The 25,992-nt window shown below is 40.7% G+C and overlaps 1 protein-coding gene across 4 annotated transcripts in view; it reads left to right on the top strand.

Annotated features, from left to right (window-relative positions):
• SORCS1 (sortilin related VPS10 domain containing receptor 1) overlaps positions 1-25,992 on the top strand; it is a 311,800-nt gene that overhangs the window by 244,871 nt on the left and 40,937 nt on the right. For all 4 annotated transcript variants that reach the window (XM_075026345.1, XM_075026344.1, XM_075026343.1 and 1 more), the window contains 9 exons: positions 2,519-2,665; positions 9,372-9,474; positions 9,948-10,024; positions 11,255-11,346; positions 12,364-12,471; positions 13,492-13,609; positions 15,374-15,504; positions 23,712-23,825; positions 24,835-25,006. In XM_075026345.1, coding sequence (XP_074882446.1) covers positions 2,519-2,665; positions 9,372-9,474; positions 9,948-10,024; positions 11,255-11,346; positions 12,364-12,471; positions 13,492-13,609; positions 15,374-15,504; positions 23,712-23,825; positions 24,835-25,006 — 1,062 coding nt within the window. The remainder of the gene's footprint in view (positions 1-2,518; positions 2,666-9,371; positions 9,475-9,947; positions 10,025-11,254; positions 11,347-12,363; positions 12,472-13,491; positions 13,610-15,373; positions 15,505-23,711; positions 23,826-24,834; positions 25,007-25,992) is intronic.

The following is a 25,992-nucleotide window of genomic DNA, read 5'->3' as shown; positions in this document are numbered from 1 at the left end:
GCATGTTGGACAGAGCAGGGTATGAGAATAGCTCTCATCTCCACCACCTTCCAGTGCCACTTCATCAGTAGCACACTGGACTCAGCATTCAGTGGGTCTGCAGTCACAAAACAGCTATCCTAGAGACCATCTTCTAGAGCAAGGGAAGAGCAAGAATCACTGGCCATTGGGTCTGAGTGCCCTTTCTAGCTTCTGCACCTCTCCAGTGATGTGGTATGGCTCTGCTTGGTTCCGTAGTTGGACTGGTCCGCAGCAAGACAATCCTGCCTGTGGGAATCCATGACTGAAGGGATAACAGACTGTAAGGAGATGTGTCTATAGCTATGGTATATATGCCTGTCACTCTGGGACTTTTTTTTAGCAGTATGCATCTTGGATGGGAAGTATGTTTGACGTATAAAGTTGGTGATGGGGAGTGAAGAATGTGTTTTGAGTTGTGTGAGTGTTTTGTATGAATCTTTCTAAAACTGTAGATAGCATTTGTAACTGCACACAATGCATTCGGGGCAGTGAGGATTGTCTACAATGCCTGTGTGGGAGCTGATGGAGTGCTTTTCTCTCTGACCACTGGTGGTCATACACTTACTTGCATATGTCTTTCTCACTTACGACTGCATGAACAGCAGGGATGAACAGATCAATGTGTGTGTCATGATTGTGTATATGCAATAGGTGTATCTCTTCCTACTGACAGCACACAAACATGTTTAGTGTGTGTGGTCTTTTTTTTAAGATAAAGCTGTCTGAGACTGACAGTATAACTTACACTTTGCTTTCTCAGGAAAGGATTCTGAGTCCCAGACCATGACTAGAATCATAAAAAGAAAAATTCACAGGATTTCAGAACACATTTATCACCTGATATATAAAATGTTCTTTAATCATTTATGGCTAGCATTTCACAGGGACTATATAATACAACTATTTCAGGACAACAAAGAAAAGTACAAATGGAGCTATAGGCTCTGGCCTCTGGTAGTAAAGGCAGAACTATGTTATTTTTCCAGCCCTCTCTATTCATGCAGTATCACTGGGAAACAGAGTACCCTTGTCTTTTCAGGGTGCCTTTCTACTACAACAAAGAAATCCTGAATATTTAGTTGTGTGGGACGAAACAATCCAGCTAAGAAATTGAAAAGATTATCTTTTTATGCTTATATCAACAATAAATTAGTTAATTTAAAGACTGTTGCCTATTATAGCAAGTCATGTCTAAGTCTTTACATAATTTCAAATGAAATTCAGTGCCATTGCTCAAGCAGGGAAGTGCTATTCGGAATGACTAAGTCACCAATGTACTGTACCAATGCACTGTACACTAGTAGTCCCACAGCATGTGACTAAAAGTGCAGTAAGGTCCTATTCACTGGGAGCTGTAGCATCCAAATCCAGCCACATAATTAAATCAGTTGAGCTGGAACAAACTCTGAATCTGCTGTGTAACCATTTGCCACATGATGCCTTTGAAGTAATTTTTATGAATAAGAAGTTTTGATGAATGATTCTGTGTACTTGTTCTACATCATAAGAAGAGATGGGGTGGCTGTCTGAACAGGCTTGCTGTAAACCAAAAAGTTTCTCACTTTCCCCCTCCTTCTCCCGATTTCACTTCACTTTTTATTGCAGCACTCACATTGCAGAATGACAGCCTAACAAATTCATTCGCAAGCTGCAGCAGCTATTGGGCTATTGATTTTCAGTGCGCTGAGAAGATGGGAACATACTGCAGTGTGAGTTGTGGTTTGAGGTTGACTTTTTTTTCTCCCCAATAAGACACTTTTGGGCTTGGTTCCAATGTGAGTCTGTTAGCATCACATCTTTACAAAATCCTCCTGCAGGTCTATGGAGGAAAGCTGTTGGGTAAAACACCAGGAAAAAGAAAAGAATGAGAATCTCATTGCTAGCTCTATAACTAGCATTCTGGGTGGCCTTGTTTGAGTCAGCAGTGCTTTGGTTTCCTCAAAACACGAAACCGTAATAAAAATACCGCTGTGGCCCAAGTTATCCTGTTGAAACACTGATGATTATGAAACACATTGGGATCCTTAGATGAAATGTCTTAAGCAGGCTGTATGAGAATACAAGCACTGCACTGCAAGTTTATGTGTGTGTTGTGATTTTCTTTGCAAGGCCATAATTTCTGCTGTTTCCTGCTACTGGAGTGCAAGAGGCAAATTGCCCTGTGCATATTTTGTCTTTCAGGGGAAAGGATGCCTACACAGTTGAGAGGTTGTCACTTTACAGATAATGCCATTGATATCTTATCATGTTCCTGTGCTTATTCTGAAAGCAGAATAAGCTTGCTTTTCCATTTGTCACCTTTCCACCTGTGATGGTCTTATCTTGTCCCCAGCACTTCAATTTCCCTTCCTTTCATGCTCCTTGGCAATTCTTGCCCTGACATCTACCACACTGACACAGTCACCAGATCCCTGTTGGGTTTGACAGGGCAAGAGAGACACGTGCACAGAACCTGTATTGGCTTGATCTATTTTTCAGCCATGTCAATTTTTCCTAGGTAGCAGGGATAAAGGGAATGTTCTTGGCTAATAAGAAGATTGACAACCAAGTGAAAACTTTCATCACCTACAATAAAGGGAGAGACTGGAGTTTGTTGCAGGCTCCGGACACTGATCTGAGAGGAAACCCCGTTCACTGTCTCCTGGTAAGTACCTGGGGGGGAATTTGGGGGGTGGTAACATCCCAGAACAATCTTTTTCTACCAGGTAACACAAGAAGGAGAATGCAGCTCCTCTCTCCATGCGGTGTATCTCTTGGAGGGAATACTGCATATTAAAAGTGCAGTACATCAGGCTTGGGCTGCCAGGTGGTATTGCAAGAGCTGGCATCGTAATTTAGCTTAATTTAATTTAATTTCTGGAACAAAAGGAAGAATCGTAGATCAGCTTCCTTTTGCACAACTAATGGTCTCCCCTTAAACAGCAGGTGAAGCTGGATACCGTTTCTGCGCAGTTGATTCTCTGGACACTAGATGGGAGGAGTGAGCTATTGTAGCTCAGAAACTTTCAGGGACCTAATAACTTGAGACAGGCTCAAAGGGAAGGAGAGCTCTGATTTCTTTCAGGCTGCTCTGTTGGCAGTATTAATATTTATCATTTTCTCTTTGAGCTTAGAAGTGAGAATCGACGCGTTCATCCAAATGTATGTGTAGCTATGTGTTGGGTGTATGTTGTATCTATCTCTGTACTTAGTGATGTAGTTCAACATATAGATAAGTCTTTAATCATTATATGCAAACAGTTTCCAAGGGTGAAAGTGAAATACAAGCAGTGTGAATAGAATTGGAGATCTCTGTCAAATTAGAAAGCTTAGACTGATCTCAACATATTTTTCAACCAATATAATCCATACATGGTAGTGGGATAATACTCAGAACCCCAGCCTTTGGGACTCTCAGTAGCTTTTATATTACGCAAATTCTAACATAGTCACAGGCAGAATCAGGGGCATTATTTAGACTGGTCTTCCTCCTGATGTCTGGTACCTGCATGTTGTTTCCCATGAGAAAAAAAATGTTGTTTCCCATTTTGAGGCTGTAAGTTTTTTAGAATCTTAATAAATATTATATTTTGTGCATTGTGGTAAGTATCTGAATGCTGCACTAATCTCTTAACTGAACGCCATGCGTTATTGCAAGAGCAAAGAATAAATAACTTGATATTGAATTCAAATAATTGATTTTTTGATTAAGCCAAAATGCAAGCCTTTCATTTTCTGTCCAGTTTGGAAAAAAAAAAAAATAGGGAGGACTGGGGGCCAAACAGAAGAGTTATTTCAGAGCGTGACTAAATTTGGGTTTGTTTTCTTCTTGTAAGTTTTTAAAAATTGTAACTAAGGGCATTTTTAAATTAAATCTTTCTATGTGATGAAAACCAAAAAGATAGCATTCAGAAAACTTTGCAGACATAAAACAGTTGAATTTTTTGGAAGGAGCTATGTGTAGAAGCCTTTGTGTTTCAAATAGATTGTAATCTAGTTTTAACTCAAGTGAACATATCTGGTAAAAAACCCATACCTTGACTTTTTCAAATTATGTCTAATTTTATCAGAAACCCAAGATTTTTATTATATGATAAGATAGTGTAATAATTTAGGGGGCTGGCAAGGCAGAAGAAATAAAAACCATGCGGACAAGTAAAATAATCAAAGTAAACGTTATTATTTTTCCATAAATTTTAAGTTTGAGTTCTGAGACAAGGTCTTTCTTGGTATTGTTGTGCACTGATCAAGAGAGATCTGACTTGCTGTTGTGGTTATTAAATGAGCCAGAGGTACTGCTCTGTGGGGTCCTTATGGAACAGTCGTTTGCAGGAACTGTGTATTTTATATACAAGGGTATGCTGCCACTGTAGTTATCCACGATATAGTGGAAGTGGTCATATGACTGTGTATAAACCAGGACTGGATGGTTCTTATGGAGAGAGGGGATTATGGCTCCCTTAAGCCTTCCCATCCATACTGTATCTACTACTATACTCATGGGCACCTGAGAACACAATTCATTTCATTTAAAATTAGACCAGATATGCCTGGACAAGCTGGAATTCCCTTGAGGGTGGTAAACTTGAACAAGCCAGGCAAGGGGTCATAAGCAGGGGCAGAAGTGTGGGCATTTGTAGGGACACGGTGATAACTGACCCAGAGAAGTTCTTGTTTCTCTGTGGTTTGCATTTACATCCTTGTAGCTCCACTGTGCACAAACCACTATTTAAATACTGGTTCATTTTTATTTTGCTCTCTATGCAACCATGTACTTGCTCTGAGAATTGCTTCCACCTGTGCAAGCTCGATGTAGGCTTGTCATCCTGTTCGCACTGAAAAGCAACCACTTCTTAAATGGACTGTGAATTGGGCTGGGGTGGGCATCTCAGATCTGTGGGCATCCGTAGAAATTGGTCCATGATTTCAGGGTGGTAAGGGACAAATGCTCAATGAACTTAAACTGTGTAGCTCAGTCTTTGCCCTTCCAGAAGGAGAACGGAAAGGAACTTAGTCAGCCCTTCCCTGTGATAAGACCAGAGGAATGTTTAGCCATGTTTATTTTTCCTCTTCCCTTTTACATCAGGTAAAACAGGCAAGAGGTTTATTTCATTGTCTGAGCTGCCTGAGTACTCCTTCATGCTTAGGTTGTCACAAGCTACAGGAATGGCAGCAGAGCACAGATCATCAGCTGAGCATGCAGGGTCTCAGGTGGTCAACTTGCAAATTTGCAAGAAAGCAAATAGATGAAATCTGAACTAAACTGACTTGTTAGGTCTTCTACAGGAACAGGCAGTCTGCCTGCAAGAGAAAGGGAGGATAGCGGTACAGAAAATGCACCAAACCAACAAAGTAAAATAGCAATCCTGCAAGAGAGAGACAAGCTATTTAAAAATCTGATTCACACTTAATGGTGGGGGAAGATGAAGGCAGAATATGGAATGCAAGAATTCAAGAAATGATAGAAAAGAGACTACAGAAGTTGGGAGTGGCAGGCAGATTTTCAAAGCAAAGGCACTGGAAATGTACATGTCTGGAAATATGTCAGGGATCCATAAGGGCATTCTGCTGAGGGAAAACGTGGAGAAAATGAATTGTCCCCTGCTCTGAGGCAATTCTGTTCCTTGCAAATGTGACATAGCTGTAGTATTTAAACTATTCACAAACTTCACTCACCTCTTTAGCCACACTCTGTGTACCCCTGCATCACCAGAAGTTTTACCTCCTTAGGTCAGTTGCTCCTTTTCCTTCTACATATTACTGTTCCTGGCATGATCCTGCTTTTCCTTGGCATAGCTAAATGAATTCTTAATAGTCAATTGTACATCTAGCTTAGCTCCCATCCTTACTCCATGGCAGATACTAATGCTTTCACGCTGCTGGTTTTCAGCATAATTGTCTCTAGCAATAGCTTGGGGCACAGCAATGACGTATGTTCCAGCTTGTTGGCAGAATGGGATCTACCCTTTCCCAGAGTGACAGGATGGTCCCTGGCCTGCAAGTGCAATGCTGTGTCCTCTGTGCATCTGGTCTTTCAACCTAAACTAAGGAAGAGTTAATGCAGAAATGGGTACATAGCAGCTAAGTTGGCAGCTAAGGAGGTTAAGAGGGAATCTGCTTGAAACACAAGGCGAGCCAGACGGAACCATCTCTCTACTGACAGTACGCTTGAGGTGTTTTTTTCTCAAAGCAAGTCAAAGAATTTCTTTGCATTTTTTGTGAGATGGCACTGAATAATGAACATGGAGGAAAGCAATGAAATTCCATCTAATCCCAAGGTTTTATTTTTCTTGTTTATACCACTTGTTTTCTAAGCTGAATACACTTAATCTTCATAAAATAGCTGCCAAGGTATTATATCCCAAAGATGCTGGTTTTGTTTGATACTTATCTTGTGCTGTGAAGTGGTTAACTGAGGAGTAATTCTATCTATCTTGCAAGTTATGGGCATCTGTCTAGGAGAGTTAATCAATTAGCTTTCAAGGATGGCCTGGTGGTTAAAACACAGGGCTGAATCTCAGGAGAATCTTGATTCAATTTTTAAGCCTATCTCCCATTTCCTTGGGCAAGTTATTTATTTTCTCTATGCCTCCCTTCCCCAGACATCTGTTTATTCCCTCCCACATTTTGTTTGTCTTGTCTATGTGGATTATAGGGATTTCAGGACAAAGACCCTTTTCTCGTAAGGGGAGACATTCATGCCATCTGCTACAGAATAATTTAAGCATCTAAGTGAGGTGTTTTGAATACCTCTCCTGGAAGTGTTTATCTCTCTTCATTGCTCCTTGCTATTGCAGGTGAGCAAATACGGTGATTACCCCTAGGTTTGTGAGTGGTGTTTAGCATCATCCTTGTGTTATAATACTTTGCCCCACTCCTGATCAGGGGCAGCCACTAAGAGCTGTTTTGTATGTGTCATGCCACTGGAGGCAGTTCAGGTGGCCTTTGCAGAACAGCCAAGAAGTGGGTTTGTGGGTATTTATGAGAAATTTTACTAAGGACTGATGAGCCTCCTGAGAGGGAAGCATGAAAGTGCTGCCTTGAAAATATTAGGAAGCATGTCATGAACTCCAGCATGATTGTAAGAGCTATGGCAGTGAACAGAGCAATGAACTACGTCATTCATGCTTTATCTTCTACCTAGGTTGTAAATGCTCCATGGCAATGGTTGTCTTTCCCTTGGTGTCTGTGCAGCAGCTAGCACAGCTGGGTACTAGGCAATGACAGGGAAACCCAAATTTGGTGATTCTGATGGTAATAATGATTTCAGTATCCTGTTGGTAACAAGAAGGATAGAGACAATTTACAGAAATTCTAAAAAAACAAAGCTGAGATGTCTGTATACGAGTTAAGCTGTGGGAGATAGAGAAGGAACACAAACCAGTCTGGAAAAATATTTGTCGATGAACTATATAAGGATACAGACGGAGAAAGTTACATCAGGGATGGAGAAGAGAATGCTGCCATGGTAAGGATGTGAGATGGCCGGGGCAGTAACTTTAGGTGTTTGGCTAGAGTAGAGAGGTTGGTTTTTACACTATGAGCAGTTGTCACTAGAGACGTTACTGCACTCCAACCAATATGAAGTCACTTAAATACCATTTAGACAGGTGACCTGGCTTTTAATATTTCAGATATTTATTCCATTTCTGTGTACTCTATCTGTGAAATGAGACAAATTTGAAAGAAAACCTCTGCTAACACAAAGATTTTAGTCTAACAAGGTCTAATCTGTCAGAGTAGGGAATTGGCTGAGTTGCTGCCATTAGCTACTGTCTTCAAAATGCTGAAGTGGGTTTGGATTATGTTAGTTTAAAAAAATATGTTCTGTATTTAGTCTTTTCACAACGTATAAAAATGTAAAAGGAAAGAATTCATGCTCTTGCAGTGCTTTTCCACTTCCTGCATGCATGTCAGCTCGATTTGGTCTCCACTCCCTCCTTGTGCCCCCAGGCTCCTCCAGCGGCTGCCCTCGCAAGCCTGTCAGTTAGAGTTAGGCTGCTCAGTACATTCCCCTTGGCAGGTTGTGTTCCCTTCTGCACAGCCCGTGTCCCCTTTTCCTGTCTCACATAAGTGAGAGCTCCCATCCCTCCTCACCACCCTTATTTGCCTTTGCCAAAACCCCCTGCCATTCTCCACAGGGGGATTTTCATTTCAGAGTCATAAACACCTACTTTGAGATGGGATGGACAAGTGATCTTCCTCCAGTGACCTGTGGAGCTAGGTCTTCTGCAAAGGAAGCCTACAAAACTTTTGGGGCTGCAGACCTAGCCTTTAGGCAGCTGATATTAGACAGAAAGACCTGCCACCTTAGAGCCTGAAGGTCCTTCTGTATAGCTTCTCTTGCTCATCTTCTAGAGCCATGCAAGCTGAAGCATGGGCTTTGCTGTATTTGGGTTTTCTGTGTGATGTCCCCCTCAATTGGGTCAGTTTGCTTCAGGTTTTCTCGCCAGTATTTTTCCACCTCCCTTCCCATAGCATGTTTCATGAAGGGCTTTTCATGAGGTTTGGAAGAAAAAATACTGAAAATAAAACCCAAGAGAAGGCAAAAATTATCAGAAATTTTCAGAAATTTTCATACTACAGTTTTGGAGGGAATTGTAATGGCAACTTTGGAAATCTGCCTCTCTGTCTTACCTTTTTGCTCAGCTGATTTATTCTGTACCACTCCTGTCTTATCTGAGTACCTGACATACAAAATCAATAGCAGGTGAGGTTTCCATGGATGTGTTTATATTGAAATCTCAGAGGTCACATCCAGATGGGGCAATGAAGTATTGTTTTAAACAACTGTTAAACTAACATTTTCCAGTCCTGGTATTTCTTCTTAGTGCAGTGTAGAACAGAGTCATGTGTCAAAAATACTCAGAGTCAGGAAGTAGTATGGCACTGTCTGAATTAAGTTGCTTCTCATGGCTAATTAGTGGTGACTCAGCACCACTTTGATAGGGTAATATTGCTTCTCGTTGCAGAGGTAGCTTGGACACTGCTGCTCTGAGAGTCACTTCATCATATCTGCAGCCTTTCTTGCTTCTTGAGAGAGCTAGGAGCCAGGGGAGCTAGGTAGTCCTTACCATTACCTGCCCTTGCAAGCCTGGTTGCCTCCTTTGTGGGTACAGCCCTAAAGATCTTGTCCTTGTGAGAGGGTTTCAGCCTAGTCTATCAGTTTCCCGGTGAGAATGGGTTGTGTCAGAAAATGATCCCTCTCTCGCAACAGAACCAGGACAGTGGTCCTGTCTTTTTAAGGGTGGCTGAATGCAGCGATTAGGAAGTTGTACAGAAAGACACTGTATATTTCTAACCCTGTAGAAATACAAGCATGCATTTCATGTTGTGTCTGCTTTTCACTTTTATTTCCCCTTTCTCCATAGCCCTATTGCTCCCTTCATCTTCACCTGAAGGTCTCAGAGAATCCCTATACCTCAGGAAACATCGCCAGCCGAGACACTGCCCCCAGTATTATTGTAGCTTCAGGTATGAAACATTTAAAGATTGCCTGTGTATGCTTTGCAAACACTGACAAAATCTTGAGTTTTTGATGGGTGTGGAGGGTGTTGAGGGACTTGTGGGGTGTCACACCACCAGTATTAGGAAGGAAGGCAGGCTATCAATCAGAAGTCCTTATGGACCTTTAACTTGTCATATGTTTTTTAAGGAAACTGGCCTTCAAGACCAAGGAGATCACTTCTAGTCCTCTACTCCCGTGAACATAAGATTCAAATCAGGGCATTTCCTTTGCATATGGAAGTGTGTAGAGCTGTATGGATTGGATCTTTTATATTTATTTTCTTCAAACTGAAAGTCTTTCCTTTCCCTTTCCCCTCTTTCTCTTCCCAAAACTAGAAGTTCTATAATTGCAAAAGGTAAATAAATACATTTACTCCCCTGATTTGCTAATTCTACTGTTTCTTAGAGTGTTGCATCACTAATCAATGCTCATCTTACAGGCAATATAGGCGCTGAACTATCAGACAATGACATCAGCATGTTTGTTTCTTCTGATGCTGGGAACACTTGGAGAAAGGTAAATGACAGGATCACAGGTTTCAATACTATTCATAGGAAATTGTCATAAAAGCAGATTCAAACTGTCACTTGGTTTTTGTTTCTTTTGGTTCAGAGTAGTTTTTTGCAAATCTTTGCAAAAGGGTGAATTTCTCTTCCCTTCTGAGAGGTAGAGAGATGCTCAAAGAAAAAGGCTGAATATGTAGTTAGACTTCATAACTGAAAATTATTTTTATAATTCTACTCAAAGTTTGACTTCAGTTTAACCCTGTAGCAAGGAGAACAGAGTAAAGTATGAATACTAAGAAGAAAGAATGTGTTCCCTTTTACTGTTGCACATCCCTTGTACCGCTCAAACCATTTTTCTCTTCATCCACGATTATACTTCCCCAAGAATCAGCAGTTGCACTGGCCTACTTTCCCTCACTCCATGTGGGACTCATTTCACTTAAGTTCAGTTGTCCAAAGTTCAGTGTTCATATGGTCGAATTATTTTGCCTTGCTCTTAACCTAATGGAGGAAAAGACAGAATTCAGTTCATCTTGTTCCAAAGCTACCTATCTCTCCATTAATTGTGGAAAAAGACTGGATGATGCAGTTAAATCAAGTTCCTAATATTTAGTGGAATCCCATCTGTTTACAAAGCATTGCTACCCTTTAATGTGTTTATCCTCAGAACGGGAAGTTCTATTATTCCTCTTTTCTGGATGGGATATCAAGTCCTGCAGAGAAAGAGTAACTTTCCCAGACTGACAAATGGTGCTATATAAACTAGAGAGCAGATGTTTGCAGAGACCCAATACAAAAAAAGACACAGGAAAAGAAAATCTTTTTTGATATTCCAAGAATCTAATTATTTTACAGTGTTTGACCAGCCCTCATTTTTCCATCTCCATCACTTATGTGAGATAGGGCCAGATACATGCAAACACGTGAAGTTCTTCTTTAAACAAAAATCTGTCATCAAAAGGAGGGAACTTATTAATCCTTGCAAAAATTCATGTTTCTAACTTTCTGTCAAGCAGAGGCAGAATGCATTTTCCAAGGACCTGGAAAAACTAAAAAACCCCCAAACCTGCCAAACAAGAAAAAAAAACAACCAGGAACTGTCTCGGTACAGAATGTCTTCCTCTACTCTGTAACTTCCTTAAAACATACCTATCCTCTGTCATGATCATACTTAAAGAACTATGATGTTTTCTTGATACTAAGGAAAATAGATTTAAATATATGCTTTTTTTTATTGCAGATCTTTGAGGAAGAGCACAGTGTTCTGTACCTGGATCAGGGTGGAGTACTGGTTGCCATGAAACACACGTCTCTGCCTATCAGACATCTCTGGTAATGACTCTGTCTGTGCTAAATGTCTGCTGTCCCTCTTTTCAGATGCCAGGAAGTAGGCAGTTAGGCTGCATCCAGAGTCTTCTGTAGCTACAATCTAGAAAATACCAGATAAGACACTGGCAAACATTCACTCAGATAGAGCTAAGAAATCCTGGCAATTCCAGTTTACGTAGTTTCAGCTTGGCCAGATCTGAGATATCATCAATGTAATTCCACAGCTTTCCTGGTTTACCACAATTTGGCTTCTTGAGTTTGGTTATTTATGTAATACCTATCTGGATTATGACTTTATCTCTTATTAAGTTACCATAGTACTCTTTATTTTCCAAATTATTGATGAACTTGTCTTCTATGTGGCAGGCAGCACTTATGAACGAGAATTTTGTTGAATAGATTCAGGGTTATATAGCCAATAAGATAAAGGTGTCCCCGCTAGTTAGCACTCTTGAGTTTGTGTGGTAGGTAGAATATAGTTTTGTGCTGTTTTCCATGATTTGCTTCCACTATAGTCAGTGTCATATCAATACCTGAAACACACAGATGCAAGTCTTAAGAAGCGATGAGTGGTTCCAAGCTTTCACTTAGACCCACCACAGGGAAAACTGCTGGTCAGAAGAGGCAAAGCTCTTGTGCTCTAGAAATCTAACCTCCTTAAAATGTCTTATGTTGGGAACCCAAAAAATAAGATGGTCAAAATCACTTGTTTATTTTTAAAAAATCCTAGCCCTAGGCTACATTTTGCCCTTAAAACGTCAATCTCTAACATAACTTTATTTGTTTCTACCACTTAAGTACTGGCCATGGGTTAGTGGTATGATGCCAAACAAGCTTGACCATGCTCTGATTTATGATGCTTCCCCCAAAAATAGTTATTTAAAGGACTAAACATGCAGTATCCAAGAACAGGAGCTGCTTCTCACTTCTCCATAGGAGCTGTAGTGGACTAGAGAGTCTCCTCAAGTAAAGTAGGAGGAGAGTAAGGGAAGAAGACACTAATTCTGCTTTCTCCACTAGGTTAAGTTTTGATGAAGGGAGATCTTGGAGCAAGTACAGTTTCACATCCCTCCCACTGTTTGTAGATGGAGTTTTAGGGGAACCTGGAGAGGAAACCCTCATCATGACGTAAGTGAGCATGCCATCGTGCTACTGTTGATGGAAACTGCACCATAAATATCTTATGAGGGTTGTTCGTTACATAATAGCATTTCTGGTTGGGGACCAAACCAAGTACTATCTGAAGGCAGGAGTATGCAGTCTCTGTTGCTGAATCATCGATGTTTATTTGTGATATGATTGAGGGAATGATGACATGGTTCCTTGCAAGCTGCAAAAACATTATCACTTAGCTTATAAGCATGAAAACTGACTCCTCAAACTGAATGTGGTTTAAAGTAGAGTGACTCTTGACAGATGAATATTTGAAAGAAAAATGGTGGGGTAATTTTATAACTGTGTTTTTGCTGCTACTTTCTTTTTTTTAAACTGAAACACAGAAAAATGAAGACATTCTTTTGTAAAAATGAATGACAAAATGTTGCCTGGAGGCTGACTCATGAAAAATTATGATTAGTTTCAATGTGGTATGCCCAGTTCTGCATAGTGCATAAATCTGAATTCACCCTGCCAGAAACTGTGACATTTTACATGAGATCAGATTCGCAAAAACAGGAGGAAAATTCAGTTTCGGTCAGTAAAAAAACGGACTGACATGTAATAAACAGAGTATGTGGCTTGGAAACTAACCTGAGTTAATAAAGATGTATAAAGAATGTTCCCTTCAGGTTCTGATTTTAATTTGTGTGGAAGGGATTCCCAAAGCTTATAATTGAGATATCAAACTCCTATAGGTATAACTGTCTCCAGCCCCACGTCAAGTCTTCTCTGTATAGTCGTTTTGGGGATTGACGTAAGTGGGAGGATCTTGATCCACAGAATAAAAGCTACATGCAGTTTTTAAGAGAGTTGTAGATACTTAGCAGCCTAAGTTTCACTTTCAGTATGTCAATCAAGTGAAAATCAGTAGGACCAGCACTCCTAAAACAATTAATCTCTGTTGGAAATTCGTAGGTGACTACCTCTGTAACTACCAGACTCCATCTGGTGCTACCTTTTACTGTATGCTCTTTCTGCTGTATTCTGTAGAGTGTTTGGACATTTCAGCCACCGCTCAGAGTGGCAGCTGGTGAAAGTAGACTACAAGTCCATTTTTGATCGGAGGTGTGCGGAAGAGGACTACAGGCCTTGGCAACTCCATAGCCAGGTGAGAAGCAAGGAGGCTGGGATCTGATCTGAAGTAGTTAAAGATCAGCATGATCCAATGTCTTTTCCTGTTAGTTTGGTGTATCAGATTGTCCCTTACTGGATGGGTCTGGTTTGTAACACAGGTGTGTTAGCCTCGGATTGCGCACTGTGAGCCCCAGAGGATGAACAGCTGCCTTTTGGGTTTCATTCTCCATGCAGGCAATTAGCTCAGACTTATCCAGAATTGAAGAATGCAAGAACAGCAGAAGCACTGTCACTGAGAGAGGCCTGAACTCCTTCACTCTTACATCTCCCATCCAATTTCCCTGTTGTTACCTCCTTTCTCTTCCTTCATCTTTCTGTGTCCTCAGAGCCAGTGTCTTAAGACCCTTCTAGTTACTTTCACACTTGTTTCTCCAGACTCCTGCCCTCTTAGCCTTATTTCTTACTCACTTGGTTTCATCCTCTCTCAGCAATGGTACTTCTGCTGTGGGTGTTGGGTGCTTTATTCCCCAGTTTGCTGCGCTCCCATGCCCTGTCCCTTGCATCCTGATTGCAGCTGCTGCATCACTCCCAGAACCATTGCTTAAGTGCCCAGCAAGCTAACGTGCTCCGCACAGTGCCTGCGCCTGCCTTGGGGCACCTTCCCAGCTCTGCCAAGTTTGACACAACAGCCTGTGTTATATCAGGTTAGAATAAGATATGGCCCAAATTCTGTGGTTATATAAACACCACAGGATCCACTGAAGTCTAAAGCGAAGCACCCATTTATATCATCAAAGGTTGTCTTTCTGTATATATCTTGCTGGGCAAGAATTTAATAATGAATATGAAATGAAAGTAGCTTGACTCAGACTAGCTGCTCACACAAGGCAGAACTCTACACTAAAAATACCGGTTATGACTTAGATCTTTAGATGTTGAAAATCAGTACAGCTTCCTTGAAATTCAAGGAGGCACAGCATTTTACACCAGTTGCCATTTGGGCCCTTCTGTTTCATGGGCAAATCAAAGCTATGAAAAGTTTCTCTTTCCTACAGCGATTTTAACAGCATAAAAGGTAACAAGTGAGACCCCACTATATTTTGTTCTTTACTTTCTTGTGCTTGCATAAGCAAAAATGCCAAGGATTTTGCAATATATCTTTGAGGATGTTGGCTTTGGAGCTTGCAGAACTATTTTTAGTTCTTCCAGCAAATTTGATTTGCTTTCCATTGAGATTACAAGGCTGAACCTTGTTCCCTAGACAGAAATATTTAGCAGGGTGCTGAAGATAGGAGTGAAAAAACAAAGACATTTTAGCATCCACGTAACAGGTCAAACCCTGTAAAACCGGAACTCATAGTCCATGGAAAGTATTTACATATACACAGATTACTAGTTTCTACTTAACAAAATATTGCCAAAGAGATCAGACCAAAGAAATAGACCTGCTCTGTGTCTCAGATTGCAGAGGGATCAGACTGTGTTTTCAGTTACTGTGAAACCTAATCTATAAATGAGAAATGGGCCTGGATCAATTGCTTATTGGCTTTGGAACAAATTCAGAGCTGAATCAGATACGTAAGTAACCTCAGATCATTTCTTAGTGTGTATTGGAAAAGCTGGTTTAGTTTCAGTTAAAGCTTCAGTAGCTTTAATTAGCTCCAGTGTACTGACAGGGCATTTGACTTCTCATCCTCTTCCCTTGAGTCACAGCTCCCATTGCACAGGCTTGGAAAAACTGGGTGATACAAATAGCCTGGTGGGTGTCAGAGAAAGATATTTTTGGTCTTGTTTCCAGGGAGAAGCTTGCATCATGGGAGCAAAAAGGATCTACAGGAAGCGCAAGTCAGAGAAGAAATGCATGCAAGGAAAATACGCTGGGGCTATGACCTCGGAGCCATGCGTGTGCACAGAGGCAGACTTTGATTGGTGAGCAATGGGGACAAGAACTGTATGCTCTCTACCACACCAATGCAGAGCTCACTAGAGAGGCTATAGGCTTGCAGAGAGTATAAATTAATAAACATAGAAGTAGCCAAATAGGTTGCTTCCTGATAGTGCAGGTATGTCAAAAGAAGGAGAGGTGGAATAGCTGTCTGTAGTCTGCTAAGTCTCCCACAAAACTGATGCTGAACAGACCATTTTCCAGGTCACATCTGAGCTCTGTGCAGCATTAAGATGAAAGGTCCATTTAGTACATCTAACCTCAGCAATGACCAGGAGTGGCTGTGAAAGTAGTATGTAAGGCATATGTAACGTGTGTAAAAAATAAAATAAGTTCTTCATACATACACACACACACACACACAGATGTATATATGTGTAAAAGTAAATATAGGCATATGCAAAGTAGGCCTTCAGCTTCTGGAAATCAAGTATCAAGGGAATTCCTGGGTCATTTGTTATATCTTGGACCATCATGTTTGATAGTATCCAACAGGCATTGCCTTCATTTTCTCCTCTGCTGTATGCTATGGGAAATAGTGTCCATTGCTGAGTTATGAATGGCATAATAAAATGTTCAGCTTCTAGTTTCATTTCAAGATTCCTGCTGACTCACAGCGATTTGCACAAAAAAGTCAGGGAACCACATTATTGAAATCTCTCTATCACCTGTTTTCTCCAAGTCTGAGACAGTCCTGAGTATCTCAGAAGAGAGAAATGGTGGCTCTTTGGCAGTGCCAATAAACCCCCTTTGTGCCTCACCCAGCTAGATCTATGCCATGTTATTAATTAAACCCAAAGTCTGTAGCATGCACCCTGAAGAGGTTCATCTCATAAATATTTTGTTTCTTGCTATGTGAGTTCACTCCAGGACCATGGAAATTTACAATGTTTCCCTTCTCACCCTCACATAAGTGTAGTTATATTGATTTTTCTATATAAAATCACAGAATCACAGGAGGCTTTTCCATGTGTCAAAAAAAGTAAGACCTCTTGCACCAAACAATAAAAATTATGAGCATACTTGGCCACTGATTCTCTGAATATGGTTTCCTGATGATTTCCCAATTTTCCAGTGACTCTTTGTTCGGGAGAAGATACCTCAGTTCTGTGTGTAGTTCATCATTTAGGTGCCCAAAGGTCCTGGATTTCAACCATTTAATGTATCTCTGGTAATGTAAAAAAGATAGCAGCCAACCAGAAAAAAACATGGATAGGAAGGAAATTCCCTGAGGATTTTGACCCTCTTGTAGAGCGTGCAGTTACAAAACTGTGCCAAGCTCATGCCCAGGCCCAAGAAAATAACTGATGGGATTGACTCGCGGTCAGTCCGTTAGTTGTTAAATCCCTTACACTTGCAAGGGACACACACTCATGAAACACTTCTGATAAAAATACGCTTTCCTTCCAGAACTTCTCTCTCTGCGAATGTATGTTTTTATTTCATTAAAATTGACTCTGTGGTTTGCTACTACAAAACTTTGTTGCTAGGTACAGAACAAAAGTACCACAGTGACATTTGCTGGGGAAACATGCTTTTATGTCTTTTATATTCACTTCGAGGAAACTTTCTCCAAAAGGTCTGCTGAGTTGTGAGAGAATCTCTAAAAGAAAGCTTGGGTGGTTGGGGATGTACAACAGATGCTCACAGTTTACACGTACCAACAAGACCCCCTCAAATCTGTTGGAAGAGGCAGAATTAGGACTTGGTGAAAGTCATCTTGTTAAAAGTAGCCTGAGAAAAATACCCTTAAAAATACTGCAGGTCTCTGTGCTGAGCTGACTGATAGAAAGCCCTCCTGACCTAGGAGGGCCTTCCTCCTTCTGCCAGAATCAGTTTTGGGTTAGAGACTGTTGTGATCCCCTCCAGTTCTCTCTGCACCCTGCAGAAGTTGGTCCAAAGAGACATTTGGAGGAAAATTGGTGAGTGAATTGTTCCTGTGGAAGGATGTCCTCTGTGGGGACCTTCCTGCAAAAGGAAGAAGCACTTTCATCATCCTCATTCATGACATTTCAGCAGTGCTTTTGAATTCTCTGTTTCTCTTTTTTGCTGGGCAGGGCTCTTAACTGAAGGAGATTAAAGGGGACATGTATTCCCAAGGCAGGGAGAAGCCCCTTAGCTGACTGCACTTGATTTTGCAATCTTGAAATAAACTGGGCAGCTTTTTATATTAACATCAATAGTTACAGGACCCAGTCTTGTATACAGAATTAAAAAAGACAACAATCCCTGCCTCAATCAGAGTAGGATTTTCTTTGCTGTTCAAACGCTGAATTTGTTTGGGGAAAATTTTATTATCTAAGCTTGTCAGAGCTTGGAGTAAAAAAATGTATCTGTGTGGTCAGGTAAAGTGAAAAAAAAAATTATTATTGCTGTTAATCCTGCAAGTGCTTCTTTATCAGTTCAGGGGAAAAAAATGCCAGTTATAAAAGACATAAAGATTTTATAATGTTTTTTCTCCTGGTCATAGAACTCCAGGTTCCTTTCCAATCTGTATTCAGCCCATGGTAGTTCTTTCTCAGAGAAAAGGGCACATTTGTTTATTGTTTTACACAGCAACAAAACTGAGTGACATTAGAAATGACTGTAGTTCCTCTAGCCGCGGGAACCTGAACTCTTCTGACAGTAGACATCTTTTATCATGGGCTAGAACCAAAACTAGTGGGGACAGAGGGCTGAAGCAGCAAGCATTTGTTCTCCGTGCAGGGGCTGAGGCTCACAGCCAGAGGGCAATAGTGCTTCAGGAATAGGGGGGAATGGAAATGTGCAGAAGCCCTAGGCAAATCTGTCCTAGCAACGGCCTAGAAACGAGAATGTCCTTCATTTAATTGATTTGGGTAAATGGATGACACCGTTATACTGGTGTGTTATTAAAGCATTAATTTACCTGGTTTCCTTACATTGTGTTCCTTCCTGCCGTTTGAGCATTATTACGGCAATATCTCTTCAGCAGAAACACCTCCTGGACACAGATGGAAATCTTTGGTGGTGTTCATCCTTCAGCCACCTGTCTCCCAGGTCCTTTAATAGAAACTTTGAGTTAAGTGTCTCACTGTCAGTCCTCCCTCTGAACTGTCATTAATACTGAGGGCTTCTTCTATCAGTATTCCCATACCTCAGTATGGGAAGTATGAGCCTGTTGATACTGGTGCTAGTGGCTTTGGGTAGCCAGAGAGGCACAAAGGAGCCTTAGTCCACTGAGACTCAGGTCTATTTATTTCGCCGATGATATCAGCAAGGGTCTGGCTAGCTCTGTTTTTATTGTCTGGCACTTAAATTACAGACCTGCCTGATAGGTTTAGTACTTATGCTAAAACTTCAGAGTCCTGCGTCATGAGAAACTGTCCTGACAAACTGCAGGGAGGCAGAAGGCAGATTCTGAATGTGATTTAGACTCTGTTGGCTTCTTGTGTTACCACTCATTGGTTCAGGCAATCATGCAGGTGCCAGTTCTGAAATACACATACATTTGCACCCTTGGGTTAACTAACTTTGCTTTGTCATTGAGGTAGGCTTGATTGGCTAACAAGTAGTAATTTTGAATGAATTTTTAGTTCATTTTGAATGCTTGTGGAAAATGCAGACTCACTATGCAAAGTCCACGGTGCATCTCTGCATCTTTAGGGGCCTAGATATCTACCAGGCATGGATTTACTGGAAAGATTCTGGGGATTTTAGGTTCCCTATTAACATAAGTTGGTATAGCTTGACTCCAAATACTATGATGCAATTATAATCATATGCCTTCATAGAGCCATAATTCAAACTGCAGCCAAATCCATCCTTCTCTGAGATAAATCCCATGTCAGATCCTGTAGAACTGGGAAGCAAGCACAGCTCCCCTTTAACACAAATCTACCCTTGCATCATAGTTCAATATTAGATAATGGTATTAAGTGAATAAAAAGGTGGTGAGACTTTTCCACAGCTGTGGCTACAGTTATTTTTTTTCCCACAAGGGCTTTTGGAAACTGCAGAACAAAGGTGACTATAATCACAGATACCTCAATTCTACCCCATTTAATGTCTGAAAAGTTTGCAAAGCACAGCATACAAAACCACAAGTAGCATTTTCAGTTGCTGGCATAGTTGGCCTTAAGGTGAAGCTGTTAGTGTTAAGGAAGTCCTGTGGTTACATGTCAAGTCATCTCTTCATTTTTAGAAGGTATAAGCGTGGCTATCACTCATCTGACTTTACTGGGTTTTTTTCTATATCTTAAAACAATGGGATTTTAATAATTTCACATGCATTTACAGTTCTTCCCTGACAGTATGTTTGTCAGGTCTGTATTCAAACTACAAATTTCCTGAAGGGATTTCTTTTCTTTTGATTATTACCTGTGCTGCAAATAATCTTAGATTTGCCATGAGCTTTGAGCAGGGATACAGAACTTCTGGAATGAATTCATATCTGTCTCTAATACAGAGAAGGACTTGAAATCCTATTGACTAAGACAAATAGGATTCTGGTTTAAACCAGTAAAAGTGGCCAGGGTAAAACCATCATCAGTTAGAGCCACAAGATAGGCTGCTGATAAAACAATCCCTGCTGGTAAATGCTCCACTCTTTTTTGATAGGTATATTATATATTTCACCTGAGTTCTTTTCAGGCAGGCACAAAATATCATCAATGTATGCAAATTCTAATTCCCAGTTACCAGGCAATGACTCGGCTAGCTGATTGCAGTCTAAAGCTGATGCCATCCCTCTGTCCAGATTTTGCTATACTGGCTTGCGCTATGGCAATCCTATTGATGCTAATGCTGGTTGATTGCTACAAAGCCTGTTGTGCCAAATTGTAGGCAGCAATTTGTTGTCAGCATCAATGTTCTGCATGCACCAGCCTGTAGCCAAGGAATTCATTAGATTCCAAGACTGTGGAGGTGAACGAGCGGCTGGTGCATCTGTAGAGAGATGCGGAACAGCAATTCATGTCATTTACTGGGATGATATTTCTGTAGGGCCTTAATGAGCCAGGCGATTTGCAAGCCTGAAAACAACGCTGTGAAACTTCTGTGCTTAGAACTATTTCTGCTGTGGAAAATACGATGGTTTCATTCTCCTGGCTTTGAGAAATATGGTCCAAGTGTAGTCAAACCTAGTTAAGTCAAGCTTGGCTTGTCCAGATGTGCAGGTACTAATAGGAACCAAAATTATGGCATGAGTCTAGACACACATATAGTAGGAAATCTCAGACTGATACTACTGCATCAAATTGGACTGCGGGTACTGATCCCCTCTGAGGCAGATATCACTGTATTATTTTGCTTTGTTTTCACCTAACTGATTACAGGACATTGTGTGTGTACAGTGTTACAGCTTTTTAATTAGTGACACACGATAACTTAGGAATACAGTGCTGCAGAGTGTTGACAAATGAATTACAAAAATATAGGAGTCCCACTTGTATGTAAATATTTGTTTTCTCTAAGCAAATCAGAATAATGTTATTCTTCATTATAAAGTGTATTCTGCAGCTATAGTGTTCTTATTCCAACAAGGATGATTAGAGAAGCACATGGCAGGGTGAGAATAGGCTGGCTGATGCTTCCAAAGCAATTAAGCAACATTCAGTCACTAGCATCTGAGTAAATAGATTGATGAAAATTCAATCAAAAAACTGAGGAAAAGACCATTTAGGTCATCTCCTTCATTGCTGTTTCCTAGAGTATGTTCTCAATTACTTGTAGATATCCCAAGTACCACAGCTGCCAAAATGTTCCTTTGGAACAGTCATGCAGTCTAATAGATGTTTAGGAGTTTTCCCAAGTGATATGCAGCTTTAATTTTCTTTTGCTTAATGTCATCTTTTTAATTTCTCCTTTTTCAGATTACCTCAAAACATTTTATTTTCTTGATTCAGAAGGAAGAGTTGCAGGCAGGAGTAAAAAGTGTTGACAAAGTTCTTCTCAATGTCCTGCTTTTGATAACAAGTTTAAGAAATATAACAAAAATAAATTGAAAAATAGGCTCTCCTTTTTTTTCTTTGTCTCACATTTTACATCAGTACCAGACTTCTTAAAATTGTTTAATAGTGATTCATTAAATTTTTGTTTTAAGCCATCATGCTTTGGTCCAGAAAGAATTAAACATTTGAAAAAAGTCTTCATTATGTTAAACATTCTTGTTGTTGTTAATATTATTCTACAAATATCATTGATTGCACTGCTGCCTATTAGAACGTGCTGAATCCAGTAACCTGATAGAGGTGAGGCTTCTGCAGCTCCGTGTCCCCTGACCCAAGCAGTAGCAAGGCTGAGCATTTTTTCCTGGTAGGCACACATGTGCATTGTACGCAGAGTACATATATGCATATGTACACATCTGGTGACACAGATTAGCACAAACAGAAAACAGCACTAGCACAAACACCAGTTGCCTCATCCTGTTCCCCTCTCTGGTTAATCAAGATGAAGTCCCATTTGTGGAAAATCTGTGCACTAAAAACATACATACAATATTGATCCCACCAGTACCTGGTCATAGAAACCCAGGTCTGTCCAGTATCTGGCCCCTGGATGCCTTGTCTCCCCAGTTGCCTGATGCACACACATGCATACGTGTAATAGGTCTCACGAGCAGGTCCAGACCTATATGGCTTTACACCAGTAGTCAGTCCCCCAGACCTCTTGGTCTTTCCAATAACCAATTCATGGACCCAATGTCCAGCCCAGACTTAGGACCACCTCAGCACCTAGCTCCCAAGTCTTTTATCTTACTCACTGGCTTGTCTGGCTCGGTGCTTACCTGCACAGTACGCACACACCCCGGGCAGTGCAGTTCCTGGCAGTGCGGGCACATGAACCCCTGTGACTCATGGTCTGAGTCCAGTTGCTGAGACTTAGACCACCACACAGAACAGATAGCCCCTCACCCAGGAAAATAGAAATGGAGATGCCAGATGCTCTTTCGTGGCGTGCCATAATGAGCCGTGTCCCCCCGTGCGTAGTAACCCCTCGCAGTGATCTGCAAAGTGATGTGGGGAGTGCCTCTCCTGGTGATGACCAGGTAGGTCTCACCCTGGCCGTGAGGGCTGTTGTGGGACAGCCCTGCGAGGAGCTGGGGCAGGGGCTCCACTGGCTCCGGTCAGGTTATTGGGGTTCCTCCGCCTCCTGTTTTTTCTCTCTGCTTCTTTACATGTACACAGATAAGTCTTTAAGCACATAATCTAATGCTGCCCTAATCCTCTTTTCTTAGAATATGAAGCTACCTACGATTCCAAGACACTAAAGATAATAAGCAAAAAAAGTGCTTTGCAAAGAAGTGCCATTTTAAGATCACGGATCATGTTGCAACTGGAATATTGGAATGGAGGTGGTGGACTCGTATAGCAGTTCTCAGAAATGACATCCCATTAGCATCTCCATTATGGGCTAGGGAGAAAACTTAGTAAAAGGAGTAATAAGGATTTTCCAACCAAACAGTCCTCATTACTCAATGGCTGGAGAGTAGAACCACACGTGAATGGAATACTGATCAAAGAGGTTTTTTGTTTGTTTATTTGTTCCACAATAACAATTTTTATAAAGTCTTTGTTTACCTGGAATCAAAACCATTGAACTGTTGTTTAGTGGAACCAAAGCAAATTTAGTCATAACTAAGCCCAAATTGGGACAAAAGATTACAGTTTGACTCATTGTTTCTAACACATGATTTTTCGTAGCATTTCCTCTTCCAAACAAAAATAGAATTGAAGATCTCGGCGTTCTTTTCCATTACCAAGTATGCTGTTTATGCCTTCAGCTGAGAGCTCTCTCAGGGCTTTAAATTTTCTTCTACAGCTCATATGATATGATTTCCAAATACAATTAACTGGTTAGCACTTCAGTTTTCTAAGATATGATTGAGGCAGCAGTGACTGAACTTAGCTTAGATCTCTAGCTTTTATTATATTTGAATCTAGAGTTGAACCTGAGAAGCGCTGTTGGACTGTGGATGGAGAACACTTAATGCAATAACTCATAAACTACCTGGTCTGGTTCTGCTTGTTTATACTGGGATATATGCAAGGTAACTCTACCTGCCAAAAAAAAAGTAGGATGAAGAATCTGTTTATCAGTAAAAAATCAGAAATCCTAGTAAACAGCTTGAGGAAAATCAAAACTTGTATCAATAGTAGAGAGCATGAGCTAATACCTGTATTTGTTCTTTTGGTTTTTTACATGACTGTTTCTTTTAATGCTAAAACAGTGATTATGGATATGAACGTCACAGCAATGGGCAGTGTTTGCCAGCATTTTGGTATAACCCATCTTCCTTATCGAAAGACTGTAGCCTTGGACAAAGTTATCTCAACAGCACTGGGTAAGTGGCACACCGGACTTTATTTAGCTAGAGCACCCATATGGACTTTAACCCAATGACAACTACAGATTGCATTACTATAGGTGTCTCAAAGCTGGCTGAAGCCTCTCCTTCGCTGACTTTGTTAGGGTGCACAGTCTGGCACTCCAGATCTCCACCATGTATGGTCTAGACCTTTCTCTGAAAAATGATGCCTTAAAGAAACTTGGGGGTGAAACTACAAGGCAAAGGCCAAATCATTAAAGTCTCTGAAAAGACTCCTCTTAAAATAATGTAGGATCAGGTGAGGCAGAAATGGTGGGAAAAAAATTAAAGGAAAGAGGTGAAACTAATGTATATGTGAACTGAAGTAATAGATGGGTAGCTAGCCCGAATGCTGGTTATTCTTTGGCTGTCTTGGAAGCCAGTGAAGGACATAGTTTAAGTTAAGATACTGACCTCAAACTTTATTTCTGATGCAAGTGATTAAAACAAACAAAGGAACCCAAGCTGTGTTTTGGCATTTTGTACACTCAAAGGTAGACAGAATTTGCTTTTTTCTTCAACTCTCTTGTTTTTGTAGCTCTCGAGGGTTGCATCTTTAGAGAGTTGCCTCACAACTGATGAGAAGTGGAGAGCATGTGAGAAAAGCTGTTAAACTATGCCTAACAGTATAATAATTGAATACAATTCCATACTGTATGTGTACATCATTTATTTATAACTTCATAGTTATTTAACATGTAACATAGATCATCATATAATTTTATGTTTTAGGCAATTTATTAATATGTGGTATATAGGTGTGCTATGCAGGAAAACATTACATGCCATTAACGACAGTATTAACTACTTATACACTAGGCACATGAGGAATGCTTGGCTGAGACAAATGCTAAAATATATTTGGGAACCTGTTTCCTTCCAATCTCCTTAGTCTAAAGAAATCTCAAAAATGCCTCCTTGTTCCCAGTTAACCCTGTTATGCTCCCTGTCAGCATCTCCCGCAGATTTGTCTTTTCCTTTTCAGATACCGGAAAGTTGTTTCTAATAACTGCACGGATGGTGTGAGAGAACGGTACACAGCAAAACCACAGCAGTGTCCTGGCAAAGCCCCCCAGGGCCTTCGTATAATCACATCTGATGGCAAACTGACAGCCGAGCAAGGACACAATGTCACTTTCCTGGTGCAGCTGGAAGAGGTAGGCTCTATTTTTATGTTGCATCCCAGGCCCCATGGGTGTATTTGAGTCTGATTCATGCCAGACAAAGATTGCAAAGTGGTGAAGGAGTGAACCAAGAGAGTGTGGGATAAAGTCAGTCAGCTCCGTGATGTAGCTGGGTAGATTTTGCTCTAAAATGTAATGGATGATGTGTGGAGACGATGAGACTGTAAGAGTATTGCAGTGCATAGAGTAATAGCTGGGAGAAGTTGATAAAAACTGGGAACTGGTTTGGTTTGCATATTTCACAGTGGAACTGGAGAGTGCAGGTTTGAATCCTGATCCCCACCCTGAACTGTGCTTTTGACGTCTTGCTGTGTTTGAAACTGAATTTCCATTTTTACTTGCCACCGACTTTCAACCAAACATGGCTAAAAGTACATGTGCAGATCTGTCCCCATCACACAAGTTAGTACATATTGTTTAGGCATTTGTGAATGAAATCTCAAGATGTCATCAGCAGCATTAAGTCTGAAATTGATTGCAAATGTGAAGCTGATTCAGACTCTGATCAGAGCTTGTGGTTTTGTTACATCTGTAACTTAACTTGGTATTTCATTGTTCTGCTCCCTCTATTTCTGAATCCTTAGGAAAAAATGTTTAAAATATTTTTACCTGGTTGTTTTTTCCTCAGCATTTCTTTATGTTTAATTGCAGGCTCCCAAATAATAACATTCACAAAGTAACTGTTTTCTCTTTCTCCCTAATCCAGTTTGATTTATTTAAACTTCTATCCTTTTTCCTGTGTAGCTGGCCAATAAATCCTAAAACAACTATGCTTTTACACTAGGGGACAACGTACATCCCTTTACAGCTTAGAGCATTCATGGAAATTACTTCTGCCTCTCTCCATAGTAAATGTCATCTGTAGTGAGGAAAGAGAAATGAGGATGACCTCTGGAGCTGAGTTTTGTAGGGATGTGTTGGGGTTTTTGCCTCTCTATTATTGATGCTTTCCCTAGCAA

Source organism: Buteo buteo, chromosome 4, assembly GCF_964188355.1.
Source record: "Buteo buteo chromosome 4, bButBut1.hap1.1, whole genome shotgun sequence".
Taxonomy (NCBI): domain Eukaryota; kingdom Metazoa; phylum Chordata; class Aves; order Accipitriformes; family Accipitridae; genus Buteo; species Buteo buteo.
The sequence above is the reverse complement of the archived record's forward strand: the minus strand, read 5'-3'. Positions and strand labels throughout refer to the sequence as shown.